General features: G+C 41.2%; 1 protein-coding gene across 5 annotated transcripts in view; it reads right to left on the bottom strand.

Moving 5' to 3' along the window:
* The window catches only part of arhgap4b (Rho GTPase activating protein 4b), a 33,289-nt gene extending 20,043 nt beyond the window's left edge, over window positions 1–13,246 (bottom strand). For all 5 annotated transcript variants that reach the window (XM_069526977.1, XM_069526979.1, XM_069526978.1 and 2 more), the window contains exons 1-2: window positions 12,784–13,246; window positions 3,126–3,487 (exon numbers count right to left, since the gene is read on the bottom strand). In XM_069526977.1, the coding sequence (XP_069383078.1) occupies window positions 3,126–3,195 (70 nt within the window). In that variant the 5' untranslated portion in view covers window positions 3,196–3,487; window positions 12,784–13,246. The remainder of the gene's footprint in view (window positions 1–3,125; window positions 3,488–12,783) is intronic.
* Window positions 13,247–14,300: the final 1,054 nt, after the last annotated feature.

The following is a 14,300-nucleotide window of genomic DNA, read 5'->3' as shown; positions in this document are numbered from 1 at the left end:
GGACAGAGAGGAAACGGAAGAAAATAAATAAATGTTTGAACCTGAACACACATGAAAACAGAGAGGGACATAAGAATACACATGCATAGATGGACATAACCATCAGATGTTATTTCTGTTTGCAAGATGTGAACTCAGAACTTTCTAAGTTGAAGGTTTTATTTGTCATATTGAAGTTAACACAGGGTCAACGGCACTATGAAAAGAGTTGGACGAGAAGGAGAGGTCAGCTCAGCAATGTCATGAGAAAGGAAAGTGGGAAAACGTGAGAGGAACATTTTAAGCAAAGATAAGATAAGATAGACTTTATTAATACAGAAAGAATGTTTGTGCAGTTTGCTCCAGACTACAGTAAAACAATATTCAGTGGAATACAGAGAATAAACTATTAAGTCTAAACATTATAAGTGAAAATAAAAATATAAAGTGTATACAGATTAATTTAAAGAAGTAATTTTAATACATATAAAGGAAGTAAAAGCTAAATTTAAATAATCAAAAACCTTGGAGGATGCAAGTGTTAACCCAAAGTATATACTGTTCATACAGTATTAGTTATTGTACTTTTTCCAGAGGTAAGTAAACAAACAGGTAGGTAGCAGATATGCACAGGATTGTTGGATGTGAATTAGGAGTCCGGTGGCCTGGTGATAAAAATTACATTTATTGTAATTTATCACATTCATCTCTTCAATGAAGGTCCCCTCGCCATCCACACTTAGTGACAGCGCCAATAAAAGAGATTCATACAGTTTTGCAGAAGTCATCTTCACAGTTTAAAGTGAAGATAAACCATCTTTATCACTTCAATTAAAAGCAGTAGAGTCTGGAATAGTGTCAAACTCTCTGCTCTAAATAACATCATCATTTGGTGCATTATAATTATAAAATACATACACAGATAATATTTTACTCTCCAGACTTCACATCAATTCAAGTTGTTGGCATCCTCACAGAGCAAATGACCTTCCAGTGGTTACATTCACACTGGAATACCAAGAGGTTTTGGTGATAAAAAGGATATAGATATTATTATACAGTCGGAAAGAATATTTTCCACTGTTCTACCGCTAAATGATGATAAAATTATGTTGTACCACTCCACTCACTCAACTTGCACTTGAGCATTGACTGCGTTTAGACTCTGAAGTTACATTTTTGAGATCAATTATGTGCAATGACAGGCTCTTGCATGTAAAGTGTTAACGTGACAATAAAAGTAAATCTTGTGTGCACCGACCATAACGTCCATAACGTGCACTCTGCTTTCATGGATTTTACATCAATTCAAACTTGATGTGTTGCGATAACTTTACTTTACTTGTGCAACGGGGCCCGGAAATAATGGAGATGTGAAACAGGAAGTACCACAGGTGGGGGCAGGAAGTAACAACGATAGAAGCAGTGTTGTGCATGAACACTCATTGAGCTGAACGAATCAGTTTACAAATGAGTGACCTTCACTCGAAAGTTTGAAGGTTAATTTTTTTATATCATCATCATATTAGGCCATCAAGTGAAATACCAGGAGCGAGAGAAAATGTGTGTGTGTGTGTGTGTGTGTGTGTGTGTGTGCTCCCAGAGAGCACACACGTGACACACAGTCAGGACTCAGTGTTAAAGGGACCGGAGCGACACGCAGACATGATCTGACACCAACGATTAATCAAAATCATCCCAATAAAAAAATGGAACAAATGAACGCAAACTACTTCATTTTTAGAAGCACGAACTTCGTTCAAAATTTAAAAATATGAACTATGAACTAATTAATTTTCATCTGCATGAACTGAACTTTGAACAAGTGTGAACTTGCACAACATTGAATAGAAGGGTCCGTAAATTGTGGTCATTGGACAACCCATAACATTTCAATGTAATGTCACACCATCACAATAATCCGATTCAAAATACATTGTTGCACCATTAAAAAAAGAAGCTATCCAATTCTAAATGTATAGTGACGCTATTAAAAAAGAACCAATCAGATTATACAGTGTATGCACACATGTATAAGTATACAAACTAACCATGGTTTTTGGAAATGATATGTCCGAGTCAGGATGTGTGTACGGCTCATTGAGGAGCAGTTCATTCACACAGTAACTGAACTACTTACATCTGATCCAATTATCAAATATTTAACAATGTTATTTCTAATCACAAATTTGATTAGAAAAATCTCCCTTACTCCAAGAATTAATTAAATGCAGTCCATTTGTGGGAGTGATGGATTGTGTTTAGTAATGTGACATGTGTGTGGATTATTACAGAATCATATAAAAACACATATACTGTATATATATAGTATAACACATGACACAAACAAATCCTTGTAAACACCAAAACAGTTTGATTTGAAAAACCTACTACAAACACTACACTCCCAAATAAAACCGCCTTCTCCCTGCTCTCTCACCTCTCTCTTTTTGTTTTATTTTCATACCCATTCTCAGCTTCTTTATTCCTCCCCCTCTCCTCTACCAAACAGCTCAGCCCATTCCATATCTCCCTTCTTTACTCTTTTTCTCCGTCTCTGTGTGAGTACACTGCCCTGGGCTGACTGGATGTGAGGAGACAGCTTTGCTAATACTGACTATAAATACACCCTTGTAGTACAGTACAGAGAGGCAGCCCGCCACAGCCTGCACACTCCATAACACTGCACATGATACACACACACACACACACACACACACACACACACACACACACACACACACAGAGATATCTATTGTCATGTAAAACCCTTGGAATGCCAGTACTGGTCATATGTCCATACTTTGATTAAAGTCTCATTGACTGAAAAGATTTTCTGACCTATCGACAGAGGGAAACTCTTTCCATGCTGGCATCGTGTTGCAGGCAGAGGTGATTCTATCAGGTCCTGACAACGTTGGAATGTTTCAGCACATATGTGAACACACAAATGCATTCAGACAGAGAGAGAGTGTACGGCTGGATGACTGTGCTAAGCAACTGCAAACATTCACGCATGAATGCACATGCTCTGCTGTCTTACATGCATTGTACACACAAGTAAGTGCACACACATAGGGAGGTGTGATAAAGGGCTTAGACACACGCACACACACGCACGCACGCACACACACACAGTGACTTACCTTTCATCTGCAATTCATACTCGGCCAGACTCCCCTTCTCCCTCCTCAGCTTTCCATGTGATGTCATCATCTTTGACCCCTTGACTCTCGTCTGTCACGGAGACTTTACTTCCTGAACCCTGATTCTTCTTGTATCCCAGTGGTATCCCCTTCTGATGCCCTTCAACCTCAGCGTCCGCTCTGGCTCTGCAGTCTTTGACCTTTCACCCCTGACCCCTTGGCCTTGCTGCTCTACAGATGCACGCAGCGCATCGGCATCAGTGTCGATCGGCCGCACTCGGCAGGGATGTCAGTTGGGTCGATGTGTGTCCATGGAATCCCCTGGCTTTCTGGTATGAATGCTGATCCATAGGTGAACTGGCCTGTGCAGCAGACAATGGAAAAAAAGAGCAAAGAGTAAGATAATGGTGAGAGAGGAAATGGATGACAGGATCAGAGGAAGAAAGAGCCAGAAGAAGAGGACAAACGAGGCCAGAGCAATGAGACAGATAGGGACGGTGCCACCAGAAGGGAAATTTAATAGGAGGGACAGTGAGTTGGAGGCAGAGCGCAGAATGGACAGTAAGAGGCCAGAGTGATGGGGAGGTGAGAGGAGAGCGATGAAGGATGGGGGATGGGAAGATGAGAGGTGATGAGTAACAGCAGTAATGAAGGACATTCAGTGCCTTGAGGTCGGGGGTTGGGGATGTCTATATAGGTAATGGTCACATACACAAGCAAACATCTCCAATATCTTTTTTTAAACACACTGTGAAAGAGTCACAGCACGATGTATTAAACGCTGTGACGAACCATCACAATGACCTGTGATCTAATTTCTGTCACCACTCAAAGCGTGCTGATGCATTAGTTATTTCTCACAGCTGCTTAGTGTGTAACCTTTACTGTTTACACATGCTAAAGGAGAACGCCACCGATTATACACAACAAATTCAGTAAACCTGAATGAGAAGTATGATTCAGTTGGTACTGCTCTTCAATCAAAAGTGAAACAAGTGCTGCAGGACCAGTTTGCTTTTCCATGTGCTAGAGTCGCCTTAGAACCACATCATTATATCATTGTCAACATCTCTGATTTCCATGTCCCAATTCACCCCTCTCGTTTTGTCTCTTTTCTCTGTGTGATGTAGGGGTAGTGGCCCTCTAGCAATTCAAATACCCCTTCAACCGTAGTGAATTCAGGACCTCTCTACAAACGAAGGGGTAGACGTAAATTCTCTAATGCTTTACGAATGGACAAACAAATCAACGTGGCAACCGCTGCGTATAAAATGCTCATTAATGTAAGTATGAAATCTTGCAAGATAACCATGAAATGTATTTTAAATTCGGCTGAATATTTTATTTGAATCCAGTCGCAAATGAAAATATATTTGAATCACTGTGACAAGCATCCCAGGGAAATCTCGATTCATGGCATCAAAACATTAATGTAAAACAGTCTGAGTGAGAGTAACTAGTGATGCTCTTTGCCTCCCATGTATGAGGATTGAAAAAAACTTCTCTGCTCATGTTATAAAGTTTTCAGTGGGGGGCAGAAGAGTCTATGGATAGGACTTATGTTGGTTGATAACAGTTGCTAATATGATAACATTAGTTAATATTGTTTGTCACTGTGATATTGTTGGTTGGCTGCTGATGACGTAGTGAGTGGAGTCCCAATTCCAAGGGAACATTTTTTTTGCTCTACTCCTTGTGTGTCACTTTGAGTGTTAGACATGCTCAATGAGTCGGTTGTATTTGCATTATCTTATAATTTCACTGAAACAGAAATAATGCATAATTCATCTGAAATTGACCTAGAAGTTAAAATTATATTCACTTAAGCAGCAGATGCACTGTGGTTTACCTAATCTTTTACCACGAACATAACAGCATTTTGACATCTGACTTAGTTCTTGTCTAGTCTTGTACCTTTGACGATGAACGTCAGAAGTAGATGTTTTCTAAGAACTAGATGTTTATTATTAAGTCAGATGCTTATCGACTTTTAGAGGCCGTGTGACTGCGCACTAAGTCATATGTGCAAGCGGATGAGAAATAACAGAAAGAGCTTTAGTTTCCAATAAGTTCTGAGGTCAATGAGAATGAGCTTAACACAAAGGCACACAAGGTCAATGCTATTGCTGTTAGCTTACTGCTAACAGTACTGAGTTACTGTCAACCTAATGCTTTTGAAACAAGCACATTTACTGGGTAAAATATGAACAATCAAATAGTCAATGGTTCGCATTACATGCTCATAACACAAGTCATCATCATTTTATCTGCCATAATGACTGAAATATTCGTCTTTTTATTATTTTCAACTTTCAAGTAAACCTGGCAATGCCGTCTTTAAAACGTCTTTTTAACAATTTGCTGGGTGGGTTCTGAACACACAATCAAGATTCAATTGGGAGGTTGTACTGGAACAAAGTCCAACTAAGGACAAAAATCCAGATATCTCAGCCTCTGCTCCGTTAATTTCTCAGTGTAATCTTTAAGTACTCCTCCTTCAACTTTACAAATATTTTGATATAGATTACTAATCGTGTTTCATGCTGATAAGGAGAACTTATGAAGACATATTTGAACACTGATAATACATTTCTGCACTGCTGCAGTAGAGACAGAGCAGCCTGTTAGCCTGCATCTAAAATGTTTAGCTCTTTAAAACTGACACTGCATGCACACAACTGACTGCTTACGTTGCATTAGACACAGGAATATGCATGGTACTGAGATGAGACACAAATATCATATCCTGCTTTTAACAGGAAGACAAGCTCTCTCACACACACACACACACACACACACACACACACACACACACACACACACACACACACACACACACACACACACACACACACACACACACACACACACACTTCACTTTCCACATCCTGCATCAGTTTCTCAAGAGGTTTCTGGACTTTTTCAAAGTGTCTGACTGCAAACAAAATTAACTGAAGCAAAATATGACCACAAAAAACCATAAAGTGACTCATTGTGGCTTGTCATCATATTGAAGGACACATGGCCTTCCTCCTGCAAAGTACGATATTGTGGGAAAGCATTGTCAAAATAAAAAATATAGAAAAGGTCTGAAATGTTGCATGTCATACTCTGTTATCATAATCACTCACAACTTAACGTTTGCTCTTGGGCCAGTGCTTTCATTTCCCCCTGCAAATCCATGTGGTTGATGAGATCCAGACACACTGAAAGCATTGGTTTCAGACTGAACTTTCTGAGTGCATGCAGCGAACACACGCAGAGATTTCCACAAATGAGGCTGCAATGGTCCTCAAGACCTTGGAGGCTCCAAAGGCCTTAATCAGTTTGGAAAGTTAGTCTGCACAGAGCAAAACACATGATCTGAAAAGGGTTAGAAGAGATTCAGCAAAAGAAAAACACAAAAAGGGTCAGTGAGGGCAGAGGGATGGATGATATGGGGAACATACTTAAAATCAAGGTCATAGGAAGGAGGAAGTGGTGTGATGTATACGTGTAGTGAATATAAAGTAGGTTGAAGACAAGAGAGGATACATGTGTTGCAATGTGACAGATCCTTATTGCTACTGAGGGGATTTTCTGTTAATTTCTTCTAAAAAAAAAAAAATGAAACGCTAAGCAGCAGTAACACAAGATACAAGAGGGACATTGTGTTTGATGTAGGGCTGATATTATACGGGGATTTCCTCACACTGCTGCGAGCCAACTGCACTCTGGAACATCGTTGCTGTAACTCTACAGAACATCTCGTGTCACATGTCTTGCAGCAATATACTATTTTTTCAGTTCTTACAGCTGTGTTGTCTTTCACCAGCTGCGTCTTCTCAAGATACAATCATCCCTCAGCCATGAGGATAAAGCCAAACCATTGCTAATGCAGTGTAAAATGTCAAAAAGAAAAAAACATGGGTGTCAACGGGACGCTCGGCCAGATGATCTCACATCCAGACACAGCTGACTTTTGGGAAATGTGTTTTTTTTTAGCTGAGATGTAATAGTGCACAGGGGCTGAAGTGTCGTCTCTATCGGTGCGCTGCGATCACAGATAAGGGTCGAAAACGATCCCATGCTAATCTGTGCTGTCAGCCGTGCTGCAGCTGCGTGTTCAGGTAGAGTCAGGTGAGACACTCAGTCTGTGTGACACACTGATTGGAGAGGCTCTTATGGACAGAGACATGATTGGGAGAAGACGGCGCTTGTTGAAATGTATTCGCTGCAGGAGGGAGCTGTCAGACAAACATTGTGTGGAATAAAACAGATTTCTTTAGAAAAGTCTATTTGTCGCAGTGTAAGTGAGTACAAAATGGCTTTAAACTGTGAAACATGATACGAGAAAAGCAAAGGAGAGGGATTCATGCTGTATGTGCAGCATGTTACTGAGTGGGTTGTAGGTGTATGCACTGACATTATGTTTAATGGAACTAATGAACAGGAGCTGTGCTGTCAGCTCACAGACCAGTGTGCTTGGGTGGTCATGTGATATGGGTTTTCTGGCTCGTTACTATAAACGGGGAGTAAAACTGATACAGAGCCAAAACATTTGTCTTTTTAGTGTGAAAACACAATTTTTTAAGAAAATGTAGTAATATGGATGCAGCTTTAGAATAAAAGATCCTGGTCACTGTCATTTCTTTTCTTTTATTCTTTTAAATGTGTTACCTGGATGGACACACAGTGTCTGGATACTTTGGTCCCTATACTCAAAGGTCACTTCATTGATTTTGCACATCAAAGGTAGAGTCTGTAAGTTGTTTCTGCAACTGTTTTTTATCTCCTTTGTTGAAATCCTCTTCACGTCCCGACAGCTATCAGAGTTGTCTGAGAAAATAAAGCCATTGTCTGTGGTATCACCGGACTGTACTTAAACATGACTAATCATTCCAATCGGACCAAATCCAAAAGAAATGACTCGCTGTCATACCTGTCGGTCAGTACCCGACATGCCTGACAACATCCATGGGCAATGAAAACGCTGGCCCAAAATGAAAACATCTAATCTCTAACACTTGTTTTTTTTATCTTCTCAAAAGCTGTCACCTGCTTGTATGTATGTTACCAAACTGACTTTAGGCCATATTGATGGAAACATAATGCAACCAACAAAGTCACTTGTTTACAGTGAGACAAGGTTTAACTTTAAAAGGTGCAGGTGGTGGTTTCCCTGTCAGGCTGAAGTACTTAAACTTGGCTGCTGCTGACACTAGGTCTCATGTGTACTTGCTTCCCCCAACACACCGAAGTGCAGCCTGTTCGCAGAAGTACACTGAAGAGACTGGAAGCTGTGGGGCTTGCCGGATTGGTTCATGTACCAGAGTCAGACAGTAGACTCAGCACTTGTTAGCCTGTTGGCCTGTAGCCATTACTCCTGATACCTGCAGCCTGTTGACTCTGGAGAGCCTCACTGCTGCAGACTGGTGAAGTTACACCTCTCATATGCTGCTTTCAGGCGTGCACTGTATGCTGGAGAATTCCCCTGGAGTTTCTCCTGCCTGCCCCCCATTAAACACCCTGGAGAAAGTCTGAATGAGCTCACTTGAGAACACAGGAGACTCTCTGGAGGATGCACTGTGAGTTGGTGTGTTGCTCCCCTTTCTGACAGATGCAAAAATGAAAAAAACAAAGCAATAATACAAATGTCAAAAGCGGTGCCGTGCACAGAAAAGACACAGACGAAGATGTCAAGATGGTTTTTGGTGTGAGGGCCAACACTGCTTTAAAAAAACATGTGGTCTCTGCACCACGGCTGAGAACGTCTGAGCGTAGTATCCCCTGCTGCGTTGTTCATGTGTGAAAGAAAACCTCTGGAGAAAGCCTGGACTCAATTCCCAGGACATCCTCCAGATTTTATGTTTGAAAATGGCTTTAGTATCTGTTAGTGTTAATAATCATTAAGTTGTTTTTTACTTCATGTAATACTTTAAATACTTACATTTAGATGTCTGCGCATAGTATATACTGAGTGAAAATATCATGGCACTAGATCTGACTTAACTTTTACTAAACAGCAGCCAAAAAGAAAAAACTTAGCATTAACAGTAAGGGTCAATGAACTGACATATTCATGTTAGATTCTGGTGCTTTCTGATAGTTCAACATGCAGAACTGATTTACTGACGCTCATTCATTGACTGCCACAGTGAACTGAATGCAGTTCACACCGTAACCTGCCTGCACCACAACAGGTTGAGTGTCTCACACTGGCTGGGGACCACAGGTTTCTATAAGAATGTGACATGCAAGTTCATCGTAACACTCACAAAGTTTACCCCTCACCAGAATCTCAACATAATGTGCTTGTGCAGCAACTGCCGTAGCAAACAGGAAGCCGTGTGCCACCACAGGTGTTTACTCTCGAACCATATGCAGGGAATTTGTACCTGCAGATCTCACTGACAGTTTTCAGTTTAATCCTGGTTCTCATCGCCGCCAAAACACACTCAACTCTGGGATGACAAGTTACAGAGGTGGCAGTAGATAACAGCACATGGGTTCCAACTCTTTTAATGAAATCAGTTTCCAGGACTTTGCAGGAGTTTTTCCTGCCAATCAGGACAGGAATTGGTCAAAAATGGTAATATAACTCCTAAAAATCCTCCTTTTTAAGAATGGGTTTATGATTAAGTGTCTTAATTACTGGTAATGGATACATCCATCACTGCTGATTGTACAATAACCTACACAATAAGAATAATACTTGCATTACTTATACTAATACGCTTATATGCATGTCCCTTATATGAACTTTGACAAAAATGGCCGTGCTCTACCTCTATAACAATATTAAATTATTGTAAGTGACAGAAATAAGGTTCACTGTAAGGTGCATGTTGTTGTCAAAGCTTTGTTATAATAGGTAATATTGAAATGGGCTAGGTTTTCCAGGATTCCAGTAATAGCATTACATTTAGAAAGCGTGGCCACCAATGACTCAGGTACTATACATACAGTACAAGGGCATACATCTGCAAAAAGCTGAAAATTAATAGCTTTTGGCGGTAGCATAGAGACGCTATTTTACAGAGTATAAGATGCCTTTCAGATTCTGGCATGGTATAATTGCCACAGCACTGAGGACACTTTCTGCATCAGACAGGGATGTAAAATTCAAGCCAAAGGGCACAGAAAACGTTCCTCTGCTGTCCACATCTCTCAGGTCCTGCCATGGTTGAGTTTTATGTGGAGGATCATTTATAGGTAAATGTTTGTGGAATGCATACCTGCAGGTCCTTGCGAGATGAAAAAAAAAGAAAAAAAAAGTAAATGAACACAGTTCCTGACAGACGGGTACTGTGAGGGGTGACAGGGCTGTCAGGTTGCCCACATCCGCTCAGACTCTGCTGAAACCTTTAATTCACCACCAACGTTTTCTTTGGCACTTTCTATGACAGAGGTAATTAGGGGTCAATGCTGCCTATTTTATAACTATAGTTTCTACTGTTCAACTGTGGAAAACCCATTACTAGAATATACTGTGCATTCACTCAGTGAAGTAAAGTTTTGTGGTACTGATACTTTACTAAGTGAATCCATTTTATTATATTTTTCATTTGTACTTGGCTGCCTTTCAAATGTAAGTATTGTTGTTTTTACTCCTCTTACAATTTACAAAACTCAAAATATAATCAACAAATAAGTAAATCAAGCTCCACAGAACAACCCGGTCACAGCATCCTTAACTTTATCAGATGGAACAGTACTGTACATCAATAATCATATTGCAGAAATAATTTATATTAATTAGCTCTTTCACCTTATTTGTACTTTGAGTACATGCGGTTTAGTTTTGAAACCATCACATGTAACAGAGCACCACTGGTGGAGATTTCTACATTTACTTTAGTAAAGGATTTGAATCCCTCCATCGTGAGAAAATAATTCCCACGTGATTGTAAACAATGCTCCTACTGTCTGATATTTGGAGGAAAAATCACAGCTGATGTCACGTTTTCTCATTTAATGTTTGTTCTCCACCACAGTTCACATGTGAACCACTGCCCGAGGGGAAAGTGGATTAGATCTGAGTTCAACACTTTGTGCATGTGCAGCAAATGAAAGTAGAGTTCAGACCTCCACCAAGTCCCAACAGTCCCCATATGAATCCACATTTAAATTCGCTAGATCCAGATTTAATTTGGATCTGCACCAAATTGCTCATAAATATCAGTTCCCCAAACATTATCTGTAGATCCATGAATTATTCTCTGAAAAATCAACAAAAATGTTGAACGCACTCTATCTCGCAATGTTAAAGAAATCCACCCCTGATTAGGATCTGCACCAACATTGGCTTCTTTCTTCCCTGACACATAAGCATCCTGACACCAAGTTTTGTGGTAATCCATCCAGTAGCTTCAGTGTTATCTTGCCTAGAAACAGACAAACACATAATCTCCTCATTGGAGGCAAAAATTTGAGATGATCAGCATCATCTTTTTATATCCATGATTAAACATCTTTATAGCTGCAACTATTCATCAAGCAATCAATCTGCCAATCATCTTCTAGATTATTGATATATAATTTTGTATATATTCATATTGATAAAAAAACATATATACTCAAACAGCAGAGAAAGGCAAACAATTCTGATATGTGAGTCTGCAACCAGCAAAGGTTTTATCATTTTTAACAGCACGACATTTTTCATGCGTTCTTTCTCAACCGATACAGCATCCATCCACCTAGTTTCTTGATAATCCATCCAGTAGTTTTGTAATCCTGCTAACTGACAGACTGACAGACCGACATACAAACGCAGATATGAACATAACCAAAAACCTCGGTATTATTATTATACATGGTTGTTGTGTGCAGTGAAGGCTGAGTATCCCTGCAGCTGGGGGTGATAGGGATTTGCAACTGAGACCAAACTGAGCTTGTTATCTGAGCCCAATTTAGAAATACTTGAGTATTTCACATTAGTGGACTAGAAGCCAACAATGAGTCAGAGTCTGGGGACAACCACACTAAATGTTTACAACACTTTAACCTGGACCTCCTTCTAGGGTTAAATAAACTTCACCTGCTCACGAGAGCGTTTGGTGTCTTACACCAGGCAGCTGTAACCCTACCATCACAATCCTTGTTGTTATCCAGCCGCACAAAGGGAGCGCTACTTCGCAGATACCACTGAGAGGGCTGTTTAAACCCTTTCTCTGTGATATGACAACAGAACGTGAATTATCTGTCAACAGTGTAGGTGGTCAGCAGGGGGGAGTTCAGGTCCCACTGTTCGAACGGCACAGGAGCATTGAGTTATGTTTACAATGGCTGTAAATCACCCCATATGGCCAATGGGCTGTTGCAGTGCTCCACACAATGGCCACATAAACACCACAGTGTGATTACACGAGCACACAACAGAGACGCACATAAGAGCATCAACACTGAAAATGGTGCACACATATTACATAATTGATACTCCTCTAACAGTCAGGAGCCCCCATCCATTTGTCCACTTAGAAAAGCCCAAGTGAATAGTGTCCCTTTAAAACACTGAACTATATATAAACACACAGACATATTCACTTTAGTCACGCATGCACTGCACACACACATGCATGCACTGCACGCACAGACACACACACAGACACACACACACACACACACACACACAGGTATTTACTGGATCTATGAGCAGCATGACAGCCGTACATACCTCACTTTGTGGTCCTCGGCTGTCTCTCTCTATCTGTGTCTCAGCTCTGCTGCTCTCATCTCTCTCTCTCACACATACACACAGAGCAGTGTGTCTGTATCTGACAGATTTCTCTCTGCTCAGTTCCCTCCTCTCTCTCTCTCCTCTCTCTCTCTCTGGCAGGCACACACTCAAAAACAGCCTCCCTCCCTCCTTCCTTTCTTTCTTCCCTCTCCTGCCAAATAGCCCCTCTCTCGCTCTCTCTCTCTCTGTGTTGTGAAGCAGTGGGAAAGCCATAAACCAAAGCCACGCCCCCCGCACCCCCACACGCTCTCTCCTCTCCTCTGGGCGGCTATAAATACCGCTGCTGCTATGAATACACCGCCTTTCTCCCTCAGCATCCCTCGCTCACGCTCTCTCCCTCCATCCATCGCTCGCCTGCACTGCCCTCCCTCCATCGCCCCATCCCTTTCTCTCTGGAAATGCTTTTTCTTCGTGATGACCTTGCATTATTCGCCCTTACAACACCATCACATGACAGGGATCCTTTCTCCTCACTCACACGCAAGCACTCGTGCAAGATGCAACCTTTTCCACACACACATATACATCATGTACATGAGAGACATCCAGCAGCCTTGTACACTCACATACACACACACACACACACAGGTGTAAAAGATGCACAGAAGCACAATAGTGTTTTGTAACATCCGTCTGCTGTGCTTCCTGTCTCTTGTGCCGGATGTGGTGCACGTTTTCTCCCTACCAGCTTCGAAAAAACACACGCTGACAGAGATACGCATCAACGGCAGATAACGTTGGACTTCATATATGAATTCTTCTCGCGTCACTTGTTTTACCACCTGCTCGAGCGGGAGTCAGTCTGTGTGCATGTAGTTAATGTTCGAAGGATGTATCTGCAGTAAGCTACTCACAAGAAAACGAGTGTCTTTCCTTCAGGATCCTTCATCTCTTCTCTCCATTCTTTCTGTTCATTGTGCGTTGAACTCATCAGACACTGAGGTTGATTTATCACACTGAGTGCAGTGCAGTTAACACGCTGCATGACTAATGAATCAAAGATAAACCCCGTGTTTTGTTGTCTTCTCTCAGTTTTTCTTACATTACCACCTACAATACATTCAGCCTGCCGGCTTAAATTCACCTGCTTGGACAGCGTGGACCGCGTACATCAGGTATCGGAAGACATTAGGCAGCATCATGTCTGCTCTTGCTCACTGGCAGCAATATTATCTGGGAATGAGGTTAGTAACATCTGGTGCAGGCGTGCTATGAGCACCCAGGGTGCACTTAAAGAGAATCAAATCTTCGCCCGCAGGCTTTATAGTATGTCATGGACGTAATTAATCCTCGGATTGCACCACCACCGCAGCTTGAGCTGTAACGTAATAAAGGAAAATGCCAAAAAAAGGTGAGCGGCACAAAGACAAAGGGAAGCATTCCACCTGACTGGGTCATTTCTGTAATCGGGCCCCTATGATCATGGCAGTTATAGAACACCACAGGGTGAATAG

This window comes from Paralichthys olivaceus, chromosome 6 (assembly GCF_024713975.1).
Source record: "Paralichthys olivaceus isolate ysfri-2021 chromosome 6, ASM2471397v2, whole genome shotgun sequence".
In the NCBI taxonomy this organism is placed as follows: domain Eukaryota; kingdom Metazoa; phylum Chordata; class Actinopteri; order Pleuronectiformes; family Paralichthyidae; genus Paralichthys; species Paralichthys olivaceus.
This window is presented reverse-complemented; position numbering and strand designations above follow the sequence as displayed.